Genomic DNA, 19,798 nt, shown 5'->3' with positions numbered 1-19,798 from the left:
ATTTTATGAGTGTAAATTTTATAACTCTTTTTAAAACTGGGCCATAGAAAAATAGACCACGTATCATTCTTACACATGCTTATTTCTGAATCATTTTAGTCATAAGAGATACTGTCTCCCTGAAAATAAATTCAATATTCTCTCTTGATAACTAATTCCATTATTTGGTTGGCCCTATGAATAATCAAATTTGTATCTTCTCATAATGTTGGCTCTGTAGAGGTCAGAGTCATTTAGAAGGCTTGCCCTGCCATCTAACAGCACTTGGTTCTTCACTGGGAAGGGCTAGTAAGGATTTTTACTGTGACCCAAATCTAGTTTACCTGTGCTGAGTGCAGTCCCCAGGATAAAAAAGAAAAAAAAAAATCTCTTTTACCAATATGTTCATTCTTTCATTAAATATCTACTAGTCGTCATCTTAGGGACACTGATAAAACATCAGATAAAAAGTTAGGAAATATATTCAGATCATTTAGATATAAAGACAGTTTGAAAGGATTTACATTAAAATTAATGAAATGGTTATTTTCATGCATGCACAGAAGCGAGTCAAGAACACCTCTTGAATCCTGAGAATTACTTACTCAAAAACTAAACTACATTACATATGAAATGCCAACATGTTCTTCATAATGCTGTAAAGGAGCTAAGTAGAAGGCATTATAGAAGTACATAGGAGGAATACTGCATTTGGAAGGAATGTAAAAGAACCCTGTTTTGGAAGTAATATTTTAGCTAAGTTCTGAAAATATATAGCCATTTATCAGAAGATCGTGAAGAAAGCATTCTAGAAAGAAAATTTGAGAATTTATGTTTCAATCTTTATACTTAACTTGTAGTTACCTATCTTACCTCCCTTTTTTAATCCAAAAAGTTGGTATCTTGTAACTATCAGATATGAGCTCGGTCTTATTACCGGGGTTCTTATTTACAAAGCCCAAAATATACCAACCTAGTATCCCCTAACTGCTTACCCTTGCCAGAAGACTCCTTGGTTCTCTGCAGTGTGTTAAAGAACCACTTTTTTTTCTCTAGAAATTCTTCCATATCTCTGTAACAGAACTCCTCAAATTTAGGCCTGATTCTTGATTTTGTTTCAGAGTTACATATTAAACCCTCAAATAATATAAAGTTTAACAATTTCTATAATTTTAAGTTATCATTAACCTTTCTTTTCACTATTCATGTTTGTAATCGCCTTCTGAATCTCCTTTGAATTTCCTACATCTTTTGAACTTCAAAGGCTCAGGATTACTCAATTTCCTTGAAGCAGTTTACTAACAAGTAAAATGAAGATTTAATATTTCATAGACATAAACTGAAAAATCGCAGGATTAAAAGTTGTAAAAGTACCATAGTACTTAAGTAGTTCAAGTTTTTCTCTACTGTTCATTTAACTACCATAGCATATATATCACATTTTCAGAAGTTACTTTCTCCCTCAGTTGACTATAGTCATTTTTTTTCAATTCTCCAATTTATCTGTTATTTTTCATTTCTGTCATTTCCTTTCAGGAACGACTCCTTCTTTATTTGGAATCACCTGCACGTGAATATACACGTGTTCAAAAATTATCCTTGTCTGATATCATAATTTGGATTGGGAATGTCCCCCAAAAGGCTCACGTGTAAAAAGCTTGGTCACCAGCTGTGTGTTAGTGAGAAGTGGTGGAAACTTGAGGAGCCCATGGAAATCCATGGAAGAAGTAGGTCACGGGGACACATGTCTCTGAAGGGTGTATCTTGTGGAAACATTTGGAAGAGGTAGGTTACAGGGACACGTGTCTCCGAAGGGTGTATCTTGTGGAAACTGTAGAAGAGGTAGGTCACAGGAACACGTGTCTCTGAAGGGTGTAACTTGAGGAAACGTGTGAAGAGGTAGGTCACAGGGATGCATGTCTCTGAAGGGTGTATCTTGTCCTGGATGTCTGTGTCTGTCTGTCTCTCTGTGATTCCTCATCATGATGTTTTGCCTCAGGCCCAAAGCAATAGAGCCAGCAACCCTGGACTGAAGTCATGAGCCAAAATAAATCTTTTTTTAAATATTCATTTTAGGTTGTTTATCTCATGTATTTTGCCATGGCAATAAAATGCTGAGTAACAGATCTGAAAACAAAACAAATGCTACCCGAAATAAAATGTCAATCACATCAACACCACCAGACACATTTCCAATTCAAGTCTGCATCTGCTTCCTAACCAGTCTTCCCACCTCCTATTTTTAATTACTTTTCCCTTAAATCTTTCTGGCAGATATCTCCCAGACAATGGACCCTATGGTAGCAAGAATAAATTAAGTCAGCCAGACTGAGACAGCAAATTTCCTCATCTAGAAAAACAATTTCACTATGACGCCTTGGCCATCTCTCTCCACCAATCTCTGTCTTGCTTCTCCCTTATCAAGTTAGAATCTAAGCTTGTACTTTATCTGAATTGCTCTGTTTTACCAATGAGGAAACTGAGGTTCCTAATGGAAAGAACTCTGAGCCTACAGAAGCTGAGAGTCAGCTGGCAGCCAGCCCACTGAACAGTTCTCTTGTGCTTGCTCACGGTGCCATGACTGTAAACAGCCCTCCTTAAAATCAGTGACTCAGCACGCTACTCATCCTGGTGTGTATCTGCACCCTGACTCTACAGATGCCAGGGCTGCTCTGCCTGAGATGAACCAGGAGCTTTCCATTTTCTATACATCAGCATAACATGCATGGGTTACTAATATCATTTGTAAGAATAATCAACTAATACAAGGAAAGGGGGCTTCTCCATTTCAGCACTACTAATATTTTGAGCTGGGTAATTCTTTGTTGTGTGTCTGTTCTGTATACTGTAGGATGTAAGCAGCATCCCTGACCCTAAACTGTCAGTGCTATCGATAGTTTAGGTGCTACAACCAAAATGTCTGCAGGCATTGTTAAGCATCCCCTAAGAGCAAAAGCAACTTCTCTTGATATGCCAGTGGCTAAGAACAAAGGAAAATAAATTATTCAAATGTCCGTAACATTAATAAGGCAATCTTCTGTCTTACAAAAGGAGACACCTATGAATTCTTCAAGCAATGGGTTTCTCCATGGCCTTTAATAAGGTATGTATGACTACCTCAGTATCTTGACTTTTAAAGTGAGGATGTTAGGATAGCTCTACTAAATCCCCTTTCTACCTCTGTTTTACCAATGTGTGGTTCTAAATTCTTTATAGTCATTAACTGCTAGGGAGTAAGCATGAAACCTAAAAACATAAATAGAAATTCTGATGGAGCAGTGAAAAATTAAAAAGAAACAGGCCTAAGACTGTACCATGCCACTGGAAAATATGACAATTTAAAAAATATGTCATTAAATTTTTTAGAAGTATACTTATGGTCTAGAAGAGTGCTATCCAAAAGCAATAAAATATAAGCCACAAGCATAATTTAAAATTTTCTACTAGCCAAACTAATGAAGAAATATCTTAAATTTAGTAATGAGTTTTTACTTAACATATCCAGAATATTGTCATATCAACATACAATTGATGTAAAAATTAGGAGGTACTTTGCATTCTTTTTTTTACACTAAGGCTTAAAATCCAAAGTATATTTTATACTTGCAGCATATCTGAATTTGTACTAGGCACATTTCTAGTGCACAACAGCCATATGATTAACAGTTACAATAAAAACAGCCAGGCCGGGTGTGGTGGTGCACACTTGGAATCCCAGAGCTTGGGAGGCTGAGACAGGAGGACCGCACAGGTTCCAAGCCACAAAAAAATAAAAAATAAAAAATAAAAACAGCCAAAAAACAAGGGCAGAGCGAGAACTTGTTTTTCATCTTTATCAGAGAATGAGGTGTTCCACCTATATAAATTATCAATAATTGAAACTTTTTCAAGCAAAGTTTCTCATTATTAATAAATTTTCCTAAGGCATAATAAAAAACATACTTTTTTTTTAAATTGGTGCGCTATAGTCTCACATCATAATGTGGATCGTGTTGACAATGGCATTTATTCACAGTATCCCTCCCCCCCCACCCCTCCAGCTTCCCCTTTCCCCTCCCTCCCAACAATGAGGGTCCAGGTTAACAATGTTATATTCACATGTATACATATACTTATTCGAATGTAGCTTTTCCATTTATTAACCTCAGCCTTCTTCCTCCCTACCCTTTCTTTCTGGCTTTGCTGAGTTTTCTCCTCCATTAACTGGAGTCCCTCTGGTATCCCTAATCCTCCCGAGCTTGAGCATTTTTAGAGAAAAGATACGTCCCTTCTCTTTTTGTGCTTGGCTGATGTCACTTAACGTAATGTTCTCCGGGTCTTTCCATCTTCTTGTGAAAGACATGATTTTGTTGTTCTTTATTGCTGAGTAGAATTCCATTGTGTGTATTTCCCATAATTTTGCAATCCATTCATCTGTTGATGGAGACCTAGGTTGGTTCCGTATTTTGGCTATTACGAATTGTGCTGCTATAAACATGTGTATGCATATGTTACTGTAGTTCTCTGAGTTCAACCCTTTTGGAAAGATACCCAAGAGTGGTATAGCCAGATCATAAGGTGGATCCATTAAAAACATACTTTTAATAAAGCATGCTTGTAATCACAGCATTTGGGAGGCTGAGATAGGAGGATCTAGGTTCATGGACAGCCCCAGCTACTATTTAGTGAGGCCCTCTGCAACTCAGTGAGACCCTGTTTCAAAATATAGAATAAGAAATAGGGCTGGGGGTGTAGCTCGGAGGTAGAATGCCCCTGGGTTCCATCCCTAGTACCACAAAATAAATAAAAAATAAAAAAATAAAGAATCATAATAAAAATAGCTGATTCTTTGCTTGATAATGATACATTAATATTACATTTTATATTCTGAGTCTGTTAATTTTTCTGTTTTATTCCTGGATACCCAGGTATTTTAGTACTGCCATACTAAACACTGCCAAATAAACTGAGAACTAACCTCCTAGAACCAAATATCTGGATATGCCCACAAAATGCCAGTTCTGGATCCCACTGCAGCGGGGAGTGACATGTTGCCTCATCTGAAAGACAATTTTAGGCTCTGATACTGCAAGAAGCCCATGTATAAAATTTCTCTTCAGTAAATCCATCATCTCTACCATGGCCTTCATTTCAGGAACAGTCTCTTCACTCTCTGTTCCCACTCCATCCATTTTCATCTTCTGTTCCCACTTCATTTAGGAATCCTAATTGTAGGGTGAATACATGTTCTGGTTTGCCAGAGATAACCAGCACAATTACTAACAGAGCCCCTTTCACTCCTAAACTGCACTACTTTGACCATTTATACAGTTACCCTATCTATTGTCTCTGTTGGTAAGCCTCAGGCCAGCAAAGACTGACAATCCTTCTCCCCCGCCCATGAAAGGCATAAAAGGTATTGTTCATTTTTGACACATTAAATCTTTCTCTTTAGTTGCTTTGTCGCTTTCATTAGGTAGCCTGGAGTAGAGATTATCTTTCTAGATCTTACCTAATACTTTCCACCAATCCAGTGCTTGTTTGGTCTGACTTGGAATTTTTGCCTGTGTGGATCTTAAGTCTATACTATTAAAGTCCCTTACTTGCAACCGATGCCTTTCTTTTTTTTATTTTTATTTTTATTTTTTTGGTGGTACTGAGGTTCCTGGAAGCCCTTCTACCTCTGGGCTACACTCCCAGACCTATTTTATACTTCTTTATTTTTGGAAACAGGGTCTCTTAAGCCAGCATGGCTGGCTTTGAACCTGTGTGATCCTCCCGTGTCCGCCTACCAAGTGTGGGGATTACAAGTGTGAGCCACCACGCCCGGCTTACTTTGGCCATTTAGACAGTTATCCTATCTATGGTCTCTGTTGGTAAGCCTCAGGCCAGCAAAGAATGATGTTCCTTCTTGCCCCCACCCCATGAAAGGCATAAAAGGTATTGTAAAAACAGCTTCTGATTTTTGACACATTAAATATTTCTCTTTAGTTGCTTTATCCCTTTCATTAGGTAGCCTGGAGTTGAGATTATCTTTCTAGATCTTACCTAATACTTTCCACCAATCCGGTGCTTGTTTGGTCTGACTTGGAATTTTTGCCTGTGTGGATCTTAAGTCTATACTATTAAAGTCCCTTACTTGCAACCGATGCCTTTCTGATTTGTACAATTCTTGTCTTTGCTTCCTAATGCCTTGCAAGTCCTCTCCTATCACTACCTGCTACTGGCCTCACCCCAGCAAAATATTCATGATCCGAAAAGACTTCATAGTGGAGCTGACTGATTCTCCACCTCTTTCATGGGTCCTGTCAATAATAAAGTTATAATTTTCACAGGAATAGAACTATTTTGCATGGAAAAGTATATCATCACATGCTAGTTTATACTCAGTAACTGCAGAGATATAAAGCACACAGCCCCAGCACTATCGAAGTGGAGGCAAAGGTAGCCACAACAGCAACAGCCACTTCTATTACCACCACTGTCTGTTGCTCCTTATGTACAAGCAGAGAGGAAGCACTGCTTTATTTAATCCTTTTAATCTTTTTGCTTCAGTGCTAGGGACTGAAACAGGGACTTGTACATGCTAGGCAAGTGCCCCACCACTGAGCCACATCCCAGCCCAAGATATGTCTTATACCCCATTTTATTGATGAGGGAAAACATTCAGGCCTTCCTATTAACTAAAAAATAACTTGTGAGTAGCAGAGATAAAATCAGAACCCAGGTCTATCTCTCCATCAAATGTGTACTTTTCCAAAGACCAGGTTGCCTTAAGCAATCAGTACCAGGAATAGAGATGCATAAAAGGAAGCTTTTTATAAATTTATGTTTTCTGAGTCTATACCTCATTCTGGGTACAAAATATATCTTTTGCCCTCCTCTTTACCAAGTGGTGAGAAGAAATGCTGATTATAATTTTAAAATTTCCTTTTCTTTAGGGTTTAATCTAAAATACTTAGTTTCCTCAACCTTTCTGATTTGGCTTCATGGGCTTGTGCTGCTGTTGTTTTTGTTTGTCTCATGTACTTTTTTTCTGGTATTGAATGATTTTAGGTCGTTTTTTTAATTTCAAGATATCATTCTGAAGTTTTCTAGCTTTTACTATGCTAGTAAATTAGTTGTAATAGCTAGTAAATAAAGCTAGTTGTAAGTAAAGCTAGTTGTTAGTAAATTCGTCTCTGACTACTTTTCACATCTCACTGTCTTTGGTATTATACAGTTTTATTACAATGAGTCTATATATAGACTTTTAAAAATAATCTTGCCTGGGATTTGCTGAAATTGCTGAACTTACAGATTTATAACTTTTATTAATTCTAGAAAATTCTAAGCCACTGTGCCTTCATATATCGACTCTTCCTCATTTACTACCACTTCTTTCTGGAAATCTGACTGCAAATGTTATGTCTAATTACTCTTATCCTCTTATGCTTCCTAAATAATTTTTCCTATTTTCATGTCTCTCTGTGCCATACATACAGCCTACTGTCTGATCTTGCTGTTCACTGAACTTTTCTACTATGTATAACCTGTTTGACCATTCATGCTATACACTTTGAATTTCATAAGCTTCAACATTTCTAGGAGTTCTAGCTGGTTCTTTTTCAATTCCACACAGTTATTTATTAATTAATTAATTAATTTATTTATTTATTTATTTATTTATTGTATTAGAGAATGAACCCAGGGACATTCTACTTTCAAGCTACACCCCAGCCATTTTTATTTATTTACTTATTTATTTTTTCTTTTTTTTTTTATTGGTGCACTGTATTCATACATCATAGTGGGATACATACTTTTGTAGACATACCTGCACACAATGCCCAGTCAGCCCCCACCCGATCCCCACCCCATTCTCTCCCTATCCCTCCCTCCCATGCTTGGCTTAGTGGTTGACATCTAGTATTATAGCAATTTATCCAAAATCAAAAATGATAATCTCACATAACAGTTTCATTTGTCTGATACCAAGCTTTTGATGACTTAAACATAACATTTCAATATTTCTTTTTGCTTTCTTTCTTACCAGAGAATATTTTTTTTCTATTTTTTTAGGTGAAACTATCATATATTTATATATTTATTTTTCAGAAAAAAAATCTATCCTAATATGGAATATGGACTCTAGATACCCAAAACGACCTTGAAAAAGAACAAAGCTAGAAGATATATATTTTCTGATTTCAAACCATATAAAGCTACAATAATTGAAACAGTGTAGTACTGTTCTAAAGGCAGATATATAAACCATTGGAGTTAAATAAAAGTTAAAAAAAAATTTACAGCTAAATTCTTCCCTATATTGTCAAGTTATTTTTAACAAGGTTTCCACGAACATTTGGTGGTGGAAATAATAATCTTTTAACTAAATATTGTTGAAAAATAATAATTACATGGAAAAGAATAAAATTGGACCCTTACCTAATCCCATATACAAATATTAACTCAAAATAGATAAAAGACCTAAATATAAATCTTAAGACTATAAACTTTTAGGAGAAAATCTGGGTCATAAAACCTCACAACATTGAAATTGGCAGTGATTTCTTGGATATGGTTTCAATGGCACAGGCAACAGAAGAGTATACAAACTCCCTAAAAAATAAAGAAATATTGTATATCCAAAGACAATGTAAACAGAGTTAAAAGTTACTAATAGAATGGGATAAAATATTTCCAAATGCTATATCTGAAGGTATATTAATATTCTAACTAGACATCCTAAAAATTAACAACAATAAAGGCAAACAATACCATTTAGAGATAGGTAAAAGACTAACATAAATAATGAATCTCCACAGATAACCAATCTTAGTTGTCTGTTGGATGGAAAATCTTGTTTCTCTGGTTCTGGTGTGTGTTACCTAATTCTTCTTTGTAGTTAATCTCTTTGAGTATTTTCTCTAGCGCTGGTTTTGAAGACATAAATTCCTTCAGTTTCTGTTTGTCATGGAAGCTTCTTATTTTTCCATCTAATTTGATAGAAAGTTTTGCTGGGTAGGAAATTTTTGGCTGGAAGTTGTTTTCTTTCAGAGTTTGGAATATGTTACTCCAAGCCCTTCTGGCTCTCATGACTTGGTTTGGGAAGTCTGGAGTGATTGTAATTGGTTTGCCTCTGAATGTCACTTGGTCCTTTGCTTTTGTTGCCTTTAAGGTTCTCTGCTTGGCTTCCACATTGGTCATTTTGACAATTATGTGGCGTGGGGATCCTCTTCTCCGATCCTGTCTAAAGGGAGTTCTATAAGTTTCCTGGACCTGTGTATCAACCTCTTGCTCTATGTTTGGAAAATTTTCTGCTATTACTTCCTTGAAGAGATTGTTGATCCCTTTGGTTTCACCTTCTTTTCCCTCCTCTATTCCAATTATTCTTAGGTTAGCTCTCTTAAAATGGGCCCATATTTCTTCAATGTCAGATTCCTGCTGTCGGATTTTTTTTTCTAGATTAGAAACTATGCGTCCATTTTTGGAATGATCATCTTCTAAGAGCGAGATTCTGTTCTCCATGTGGTCTAATCGGTTGTTTGTACTTTGAATTGAGGCCTTTACTTCATTAATTGCATCCTTTATCTCTTTTTGGCTCTCTCTGAATTCTTTTCGAAGCACCTCTATTATTTCTACAGTTATTTTCCTGATTTGATCTTCTAGAAATCTCTGATTTTCTGTTTTATCGGGTTCTGATGTTGTGGTGTTGTGGGCATTCATTGCTCCAGTGTTATTCCTCTTTCCATGATTTTGGAAGTTTGTGCCTTCTCTGGGTTCTTCCCTTGGGTCACTATGACTTCGCTTAAGGTGCTCTGGATCTCGAGTCTGTGGTATCTCAGACCCCACTACTCCTTTACTGGGTTGTATCACAAAGTCTCCGACCCAGGGAGTCGATAGAGGATGCTTTAGACTATGGGGGGTGCCAGGTTGCACGTTCTCCTATGGTGTGATATCTCTGCCACCGCCACTCCCCCACTGGGTCAAGTCCCAGGGAGTACAGTACTGGGATTTCTCCTCTGTGGCCCGCAATTTGACTCACTGTTCTTGAGTATGCAGATGTAGCTGTATTGGACTCGGTGAATTCACTGCTGCTGCCGCCGGTGGCAATATGGCGCTGCTGCTATGCCCTCGGTAGTGAGGCTGGCGTATTTTTTCTTCTCTGGTTTTTAGTTCCACTCTGAGTCCCTGCAGCGTGTTTTGAGCTCAGCCACTGGGAGCTTTAGATGCTCCCTGCGCCAAAAGATCCCACCTGGCTGTTCCGCAGCTGCTCACCTCAGCTTGCTGTAGCTGTCCGGGTGAACTCGCCACTGCCACCGGCAGTAAGGCACTGCTGCTGCGTCCTCAGGCGTGAGGCCGGTGTATCTCCTCTGTGGCTCTGAGCTCTGTTCTCAGTCCGCTTTCTCTCTGGAGCCTGGTGATTTTTTTGTTTCTCTGGTGATGGTGTTTTCTGGCTATGAAAGGCGCTGATTTTGTGGTAATGGAGATTGGTTGTTAGCGGGCTCTTTAAGCCCCGCTTTTCTTGGTCGCCATCTTCCCGGAAGTCTATTTATTTACTTATTTTTTGAAAAAGGGTCTCACTAAGTTGCTGAGTGTCTTGCTACACTGATGAGGCTGTCCTTGAAACTATAATCTTTCTGTCTCGGCTTCCCAAGTATTGGGATTACAGGCGTGCACCACCATGCCTGGCTCTACATGGTTGTTTTTAACAGGCTCTCATTTTTTACTCATGTTATCAACTTATTCTTATTTTCTTACATATTTAAGACATACTTACCCTTACTACAAATATGAATAATGAAGCTCTAGGGGAGAAATGCTGCTATTTGTTACCACTGAACTTCTTTCCTCATGTGTTCTCAATTTTTTATATGTATTAATAACTGATCTATACTTGTGGAATTTTAAGGGTCTCAGGTTGAAAGATATACCTTCATTTAACATTTACATATACATATACATTTGCCAGACAGCTTGGAAAACCAATAATAACTGACCACTTTATTTCTTGATCTAAGGTTCCTGAGACCACATAGGTGGAATATTTGATTCCCACCCTCTTATTTCAAACTTATAAGTGAAAAGGACCAGGGGAAACCAGGTATGGTGGCACACACCTGTAATCTCAGCTACTCGGAAGGCTGAGGATAGAGGACTGTAAGTTCAAGGCCAGCATGGGCAATTTAACAAGACCCTGTCTCAAAATAAAAAGGGCTGGATATATAGTTCAGTGGTATGGCACTTGCCTAGTATGTGTGAGGGCCTGCATTCAATCCCTAGGTACTATTAATATAAAAACAATAGACAGGGCCGGGCATGGTGCCACAGGCTTGTAATACCCGTGCTTGGGAGGCAGAGACAGATGGATAGCGCATGTTCGAAGCCAGCCTAGTCGGCTTAAGAGACCCTGTTTCCAAATAAAATATAAATAGGTCTGGGAGTGTAGCCCAGAGGTAGAAGGGTTCCATCCCCAGTACCACCAAAAAGGTCCCATTCCCAGTACCACCAAAAAATAAATAAATAAATAAAATAAAACAGGTACAAAAGAAGCTAGCTCCTTCAAAATTCCCCTTGCAAGCCAGGCATGGTGATGCATATTTGTAATCCCAGTACTTGGGAGGCTGAGACCGGAGGATCACAGGTTTGTAACCAGTATCTTAGTAAAGACCTCTGCAACTTAGACCCTGTTTGAAAATAAAGCAATAAAATAGAGCTGGGAGTATAGCTCGAAGGTAGAACGTCCCTGGGTTTCATCCCCAGTACTATAAATAAAATCCTTCCTATGCAGAACATGACTACCCCCTCTGAAGAAACATGTAACCCATGAAGAAGCATGATGACCTTCTACACCTGTGCCTAACAACTCTAAAACTCTCTTTTCTCAACATCGAACAGTCAAGCAGCTTCTCCTCTCTCCCTTTATATGAATTCCCCTGCTACCAGGCAACGTAAGAGGCAAATCTCAAAAGCTCTTGTCCTCCTTCCTGCATTGATGGTACAATATAGCTTTTTCTTTTTGCAATACCAGGATTACAGTACTGGCTTCCATGTGCATCAGACAGTGAGCCTTTGCTTTCTATCAGGACTATGATTACAAATTCTCAAAAACTTCTTACCTCTCCTCCATCACCTCATAAATAAGTTCAAGATACAGAAGATACTCTTGAGAGTTCTTGTTAGGGTTTCCCTTGCAAGCCTTATTTCATATGACATAGCAGAGTCTAAGCCATATGCGTGGGTCTCAGTTCCAACTTCCTGCCTTTTAGAGATGTAAGATTCCGTCTTCCTTCCATCTTGTGTGATCATTAAAATTCCTGTATACCTCTAAGTTACTAGTACCTACACAGGGGGTTGGGGAAATGGGGGCTTCAGAACTAGGTTATCATTCTTAGTTGCTCATGTCTACTTATTTTTTTTTTAATCTGGTAAATTCCTTGTGAATTAACTTGCTCAATTAAAATGGTATTCATTGAGCCAGGTGTGGTTTATATTTTACTTGGAAACAGGGTCTCGTAAGCCAGCAAGACTGGCTTTGAACCTGCACGATCCTCCTGTCTCCGCCTCCCAAGCACAGGGATTACAAGTGTGCACCACCACGCTCGGCTTTTTTTTTTTTTAAACAGGATTTTTTTTTTTTAAAACAGGATTAACTGAATTGCGAAGTAGCTGAAGCTACCCATGAACCACGATCCTCTTTCTCTACCTCCTTGAATGCTAGGATTACAAGCGCATGGCGCACACATAATCCCAGCATTTGGGAGGCTGTGTCAGCCAGCTTTTTGTCACTGTGACAAAGTATCTGAGAAAAACAACTTAAAGAAGGAAAGAATTACTTTGGTTCATGGTTTCAGTGTATGGTCACCTGCCTCCATCATTTTGGGCCTTTGGTGAGGGCAGAGAGAAGGAAAGCAGAGCTGCCTACGGCCAGCAAGTAGAAAGACAGTAAAGGGGCCAGGGATAAGATATAGTGCCCAAACACATGCCCCCCAAGGGATGTACTCAGTCCAAGTAGGTCTCATCTCGTACAGTTTCCACCATTCTCAATAGTACATTCAGCTATGAATCCCACATAGTAGTATTTGTTTTGCAGCAACAGGAAGAAAAAGAATCCTTACTGATCCTCTATTACACTCAGAGTATAAAGAACTTTACTAATGGTAATTCCTAGCAATATGAATCACTATAGGAATTAGGAAATTGAAATTCAGACATAGAAACTGGAGGGCCCACTCCAGTGGGAGAAACACCAGCCTGTTGGACTAGGTAATACTTATAGAGGGCCAGTAGGGCTAGACTGGAGGAAAAATCAGGTAAGAGTTACACAACTTCCTTTTGCACCAGGTTTACCTGCACTTGCATATGCCTGTAACCCTATTGGTATTGCATTACGTTCTGCAGACAAGAATGTGACCCAAGGACATAGGCTGGGCTGCCCATATTTCTATCAAATTCCTATCTTACTACTAGATTAAAATATAAGTATGCCTGTGTTATATTTTCATACTATTGAGATGCCTCTGGCAACAAAGCCTTGAACTACAAACTCACTGAACTGAGTAGTGGAAGACTATAGTTGACTGGCCAATTTACTTTTAATTTTAGTGAAAAAATCGAGTTACTCATAGAAAGAGGTTATACAAAGTATTCCTGCTTCTTCAATTCCATGTCTAAAATTCTCAAAGGGTATTCTTCTATGACTTATTTAAAGAATACTTGTTGAAATCCAAGAAAACAACAACACATAGTTATGCATCACACGTCAATAATGCGAGCTTAGCACCAGTACCACGTGCTTACCTTTTGGAACAGCAGGTTTAACTGCCATCCTGCCAACCAGGCATTCTTTCAGCATGGATTCATAATTGACCCAACGATGAACCTGGCGTGGGAGATAAATTGTAGAAAAGCAACATAACTCTAACTCTGCAGCATGCGCCTATTTTACTATGAGAAAAATTCAATCTTCCTAAACTGCTCTGAAAGAGATTCAATTAGCCAACAAGAGATGGACAAGAAAGCAACATGGATAGAGACTGTTTCAGTGTTTTCCATGTGCTCTACAGACCCCTCGAGGTTTCTGACACCCTTTCAGGTACCCAAGAGATCTCCATTAGCTTCAGGAGGACAGAAGATGTTATTTGCCCTTTTCACTGTTTTGACATTTGCAATGATGCTACAAACAACTGTGAGTAAAACTGCTCACATCAGCAGCAATCAAGGCAGCAGTTCCAAGATGGAATCATACTCTTGGTCACACAGACATGGAAAGGGTAGTATTTAAGACCGTCCTTCACAAAGTGGAAAATTTATTAATGTGTTTAAATTTTGATCTTGGAGTATGGGTCATTTATATATATACATACATATATGTGTATGTATGTATATATGTGTATATATACATATATGTGTGTGTATACACACACACACACACACACACACACACACACACACACTTTTTCCTCCCTCTCTCTCCTCTCTCTCTCTCTCTCTCTCTCTCTCTCCCTTTTTGGTACTAGAGACTGAACTCAAGGGGCCTTCTGCCTCCACGTTACACCCCCAGCCTATTTTTTTCTTATTTTGAAATAAGATCTTGTTAAGTTGCAAAGGCTAACCTCAAACCTGTGATCCTCCTTCCTGTCTTTGCCTCCCAAGTACTGGGATTATAGGCCTGTGCCACCACACTTTTTATATTCTGTGACAAAACAGGAAATTCTCAAAACACGTATCTACTGTAAACTACGATGGTTGCCCTGAGGAAAAACATATAAGCACTTGTTTGATTTGCAAACTGAATAGGGTTTTTCTTATGAGAGGTCATTTATACAGGAAACAATTAATGATAATCACCAGTTATTCAGATTTGGGTATTTAACAGATATTTTCTCAAATAAACCAAGTGAGAAAGTTACTTCAATGACAAAACTGACAGTATTTGTTGAAAGACACCACTAGTGGGAATTATAATTTAAACAACTCTCTGGAAGGAGAGTGCATTAAAAGCCTAAAAGTTCTTTTACTCATATATTTAGAAATTTATGTGAGCCAGGAGTGGTGGCACATACTTGTAATCCCAGTACTTGGGAGGCTGAGACAGAATCACGATGGTTCAAAGCCAGCCTCAGATACTTAGTGAGGCTCTCAGGAACTTAGTGAGACCCTGTTTCCAAACTGGGGGGGAAAAAAAAAAAGGTTCTAGGAGTATAGCCTGGAGGTAGAAGGCCCCTGGGTTCCATCCCCAGTACCACAAAAAAAAAAAAAAAAAGAAATTTACCTGAGAAAATTTTTGTATATACACAGATACAAATACCAGGATACTCATCATAGCACTATATACCAAAATACCAGAAAAATCTAAATTTTCAAATGTAAAATTATCAGTAAAGTCATAATATATTATTCAAAAATACTATGTAAACCTTAAAATAATCAGGCCAAATAATATTGATATCAGAATATTTATGGTATAATCCTAAGTAAATAAATAACACTAAAATAGCAAATATGTTAAATGTACATGGAGCACCCACTACGGTGTAAAGCACTGTCCGATGGGGTATGGGGCTGGTCAGAAAAATATTCAGGGAGGCAAAGGTACAGGACTAATAAACACAGCAGGTATTTCAGTTTGTTCAATATTTGCTCTGATATACTTGCTCCAGGGTTTCGAAGACCAAGTAAGTGACTAAATTTATTCCACTGTCAATAGTAAGCCACTGAAAGTTGTAGAAGAAGATGCAAAGATGATTGTCTTTAAGAGAACTAACCCAGCTGCCAAGTTATCTAAGTTGGTACTGAAGATAAAAGTATCTGGACAATATTGAAAGAGTAGGGTTACAGAGGTTGATGACTTGCACCAAGGTAGTAGAAGGGATAAAAACACATGATGTTTAAAGACACATCATAGGCTCTGACCAGTGATTAGATACTGGGGCATAAGGAGAAAAGGCAAAGATTACTTAGTGGCTTCAAGTCCCTATTACTGAAAGCTATTACCTATTATGGGGAAAAATAAAAAAGATAAACTGTTATTATTTGAGGGGGCACTGAGTCAAATGCTAACAGGTTATCAAATTGCCTATCAAGCATTTGGAAATCTAAAGCAAGTCAGCAGTAGAATCAAGACTGGAGACAGGTATGACAATAAAAATATTAATAGTCTTTGTACAACTCTAATACTGGGCACAGGTAAAGTTTTATATTTAAAGATTCAAAAAGCCTCACCACAGTTTCTAAAATACAAAGTCATTTACTTCAAGGTTAAGTGAAAAGTCATAAAAATGTTTTAAATTTTACTAGTTGTCTTAGCTTTTGCCAAAGAGAATATAGCAATCTGGACAAAAGTACTGTTATACAAAATTATAAAGAACTTTGTAATATAGCAGTTCTCGTGACTTCTTCCAAACAAGCTTTCTTAAATAAGGCCCACACAGCCGGGCGTGGTGGCGCATGCTTGTAATCCCCGTGCTTGGGAGGCGGAGACAGGAGGATCCCGCAGGTTTGAAGCCAGCCTTGCTGGCTTACAAGACCCTGTTTCCAAATAAAAATATAAAATAGGTCTGGGAGTGTAGCCCAGAGGTAGAAGGGTTCCATTCCTAGTACCACCAAAAAATAAAAAAAATAAGGCCCACACAAACTCATAACATAGACGGATATAAATAAGACTTTTTTTTTACTGAAAATACTTCTTGTGGGAAAGTATATTCAACATCAATAGTTTAAAAGTAGATACAAGAGAAAAATATGAGAAACAAGTTTTTAGGCAAATGTTCCTAATCTTTTATATTTTTGTTGCATTATTACAATTGCATTGTTAGATAACAAATACCAAATGACAATGAGAATTGGCTTTAAAATAGCAGTAACAACTTCCCACTGAAAGAACCTCCCAATGAGAATGCTATTACAACCAATGGACAAACATGACTTTCCTCCAACCCCGGAAAAACATTAATAGCAAATGAGGGCTGGGTGTGGTGGCCCACACTTGTAATCCCCGCACTTGGGAGGCGGAGACAGGAGGATCGCGCAGATTCGAAGCCAGCCTTGCTGGCTTAAAAGACTCTGTTTCCAAATAAAAATATAAAAATAGGTCTGGGAGTGTAGCGTGGAGGTAGAAGGGTTTCCAGAAACCCCAGTACTACCATTAAAAAAAAAAAAAAAAAGCAAATGAGATTCTGCCATTTAAGCACCTAAGTACTTTTAAAAGTAACCACACACACACACACACACACACACACACACACACACACTTATAAACATACACAAACCTAGCAACCTGGTTAAAAACAAATACTAACAAATGAGAAAAGAGAAGAATGAGAAATTAAATTATTATTTGATCAAAATAACTATAAAATTATCCACTCTGATTCAGTTATTTTGAATGATTAAATCCCAGTACTATAACATGGTTAATTATCAATAAAATATGTGAGATGAAAGCAAATTTTCATCCTCTGAAAGATTATTATTTCAAAATAACAGGTCAGTAAAATAATAGTAATTAATATATTTCTTATAGCTTTTAAATAGTATAAGAGCCAAATTTACATAAATATAATGGAAAAAGTTACTAATTTAAATATCTCCTGAGATACCTATGCAGAATATCTGCTATCATTCCAGGGAAAATTAAGTTTTCTATTCATTAATCAGACTCATTTAATTTTCAATGTGTCATACAGATGTAGCAGAGCAAAGCAGGTGGAATACATAAACAATCCCCAAATGAGGAGAATCAAGAACACAGAAGATAAATGACCTGTTTAAAGTGATTTGGCAAGTTAGCAATAGTGCTCCTCCCCCCGCCGCCCCAGTACTGGGTATGGAACCCGGGGGCATTCTACCTCTGAGCTACACCCCAGCCCTATTTTTTGTTCTTTATTTTGAAGCAGCGTCTCACTGAGTTGTAAAGTTCCTAAGTAGCTGAGGCTGTCCATGAATCATGATCCTCCTGTCTCAGCCTCCCTCCCAAATGCTGGGATTACAGTGTGCACCACCATGCCTGGCTCCCGTGCTCCTTCTTCCAACTGTTACTGCTTTCCGTAAGTCAGTTATCATTATTACTGAAATTAATCAAGACTAAATAAACATATGCCAACAGAGAAGGAAGCCAGCAAGTCAAAGATTGAAAATCACCTCTAAAGTTTTTTAGGTTTTTTTTTGTGTGTGTGTGTGGGTGGGGGGGTACTAGGGGTGGAACCCAGAGGCTTTCTACCTCCAGGTTACACTCCCAGACCTATTTTATATTTTATTTGGAAACAGGGTCTCACTAAGTAGCTGAGGCTGACTTCGAACATGTGCGATCCTCCTGTCTCAGCCTCCCAAGCACAGGGATTACAAGTGTGCACCATCACACCTGGTTAACCTCTAAAGTTTTAATACAAACTTAAAAGCAAACCAAATGAATTGCTACTTGTGAACATCTGCCTGCATTTCAAAATTCAACATTTCTGAAATTTATGCAATTATTTTCTTTCTAAAAACGTCACACTGCTAAATTTATGAGAAACTCTTCCATTGTGATACTTCGATTACTTTCAACATCTTACCTGATTAAAAAGATCAGTACCATCTGATCCTGCTGCTCTCATTAGTTCATCTTCTCCACCAGGATGATATTCCATATATGAGCTGACATTATAAACAAAGCCTATATCAAAGCAAGAAGAGAGGATATCCTATATGGACTTCTTAAAAATTATAAAGCCTATAAACATAAGTTCCAATAAATGTTTCCCAACATATTTTATTTAAACAATCATTATTTCAAAGTATCAAGAACTGTAAAGGTCTGAACTTTCGCCACACGTGTAAGCTAATAAGTTTACCTGTCTTAGGGGCCCTGGAAGATAACAGTAGACTTGTAGGTTAGTGACAAAGAACAGTTTAGTTCTCACATTAGTAGCAGTAGCAAGAATATCAACATTTGTATCAGTTTCCTGCACCCCAATTCCTACAGAGCTGTGAGACAAGAGCCCAGTAAAACCTGTAGCAATCCTGTCCCTCCAGGAAATGAATCTTGAGTTTAGGAAACTTCAGTCTTCTATAAAAGGCAGTAATTACAACCTGCACTTTGTTCTGGAGAGAGGCATTATTACACTGAGCAGTAAATAAATCTGCCTTTTGCTTTATTTTTTGGTGCTAGGGCTTGAACTTGTGCATGCTACCTTCGAGATACACCCCCATCTCTATTTTATTTTTTATTTTGAAACAGGGTCTCACTAAGTTGCTCAGGACCTAAGTTGATGAGGCTGGCCTCACACCTGTCATCTTCCTGTCTCAGCCTCCCAAGTACTATGATTACAGGCATGAGACACTACAACCAGCTTGTCCTTTGCTTTAGAGGGAGACACTGTATAACCCAAGTTTGTTCACTACACAAATATCACTAAAAATATTGTCCAGAACAGACAGCTATCTACTCAAAAGATATGCAGAAATGCAAAAGATCCACAGAGAACTGTCTCCCAATACAAAGAAATCATGAAACATTTCACATGTGTATAATTTTTTAAAGTACCCACCTACACACACTACATGACACTACGACATTAACATTTCCAAATATTCTATCTTCCTCCTCTGCCCTGGTAGAAGAACCCGAGGAAAAAGACTCGGAATGTCATCTGTGTGCCTGATCTTCTTCAGCAAAGGCTAAGCAACAATGACCATGCATGCCTGCTCGGTGAAAAGAAAATCCAACTCTTCTCAGCAGTTAGAACAAAGATTATTATTCATATCTTAATCTTTTAATTTCCCTCAATATTTATTTACTCTATTACTATGGTCAACTATATTTGTAGCTGGGTGTGGTGGTGCACACTTGTAATCCCAGCATCATTTGGGAGGCTGA

At 38.0% G+C, this 19,798-nt stretch overlaps 1 protein-coding gene across 1 annotated transcript in view; it reads right to left on the bottom strand.

Moving 5' to 3' along the window:
- The window catches only part of CYB5R4 (cytochrome b5 reductase 4), a gene marked incomplete at its 3' end in the record, with an annotated part of 79,911 nt that overhangs the window by 44,309 nt on the left and 15,804 nt on the right, over positions 1 to 19,798 (bottom strand). The window contains exons 3-4 of the mRNA XM_080700723.1: positions 18,495 to 18,595; positions 13,741 to 13,822 (exon numbers count right to left, since the gene is read on the bottom strand). Of these exons, the coding sequence (XP_080556849.1) occupies positions 13,741 to 13,822; positions 18,495 to 18,595 (183 nt within the window). The remainder of the gene's footprint in view (positions 1 to 13,740; positions 13,823 to 18,494; positions 18,596 to 19,798) is intronic.

The sequence above is a fragment of the Muscardinus avellanarius genome, assembly GCF_963383645.1.
Source record: "Muscardinus avellanarius genome assembly, chromosome: 8".
Classification (NCBI taxonomy): domain Eukaryota; kingdom Metazoa; phylum Chordata; class Mammalia; order Rodentia; family Gliridae; genus Muscardinus; species Muscardinus avellanarius.
Note: the sequence above shows the minus strand (reverse complement) of the source record. Positions and strands in the feature narration are given on the sequence as shown.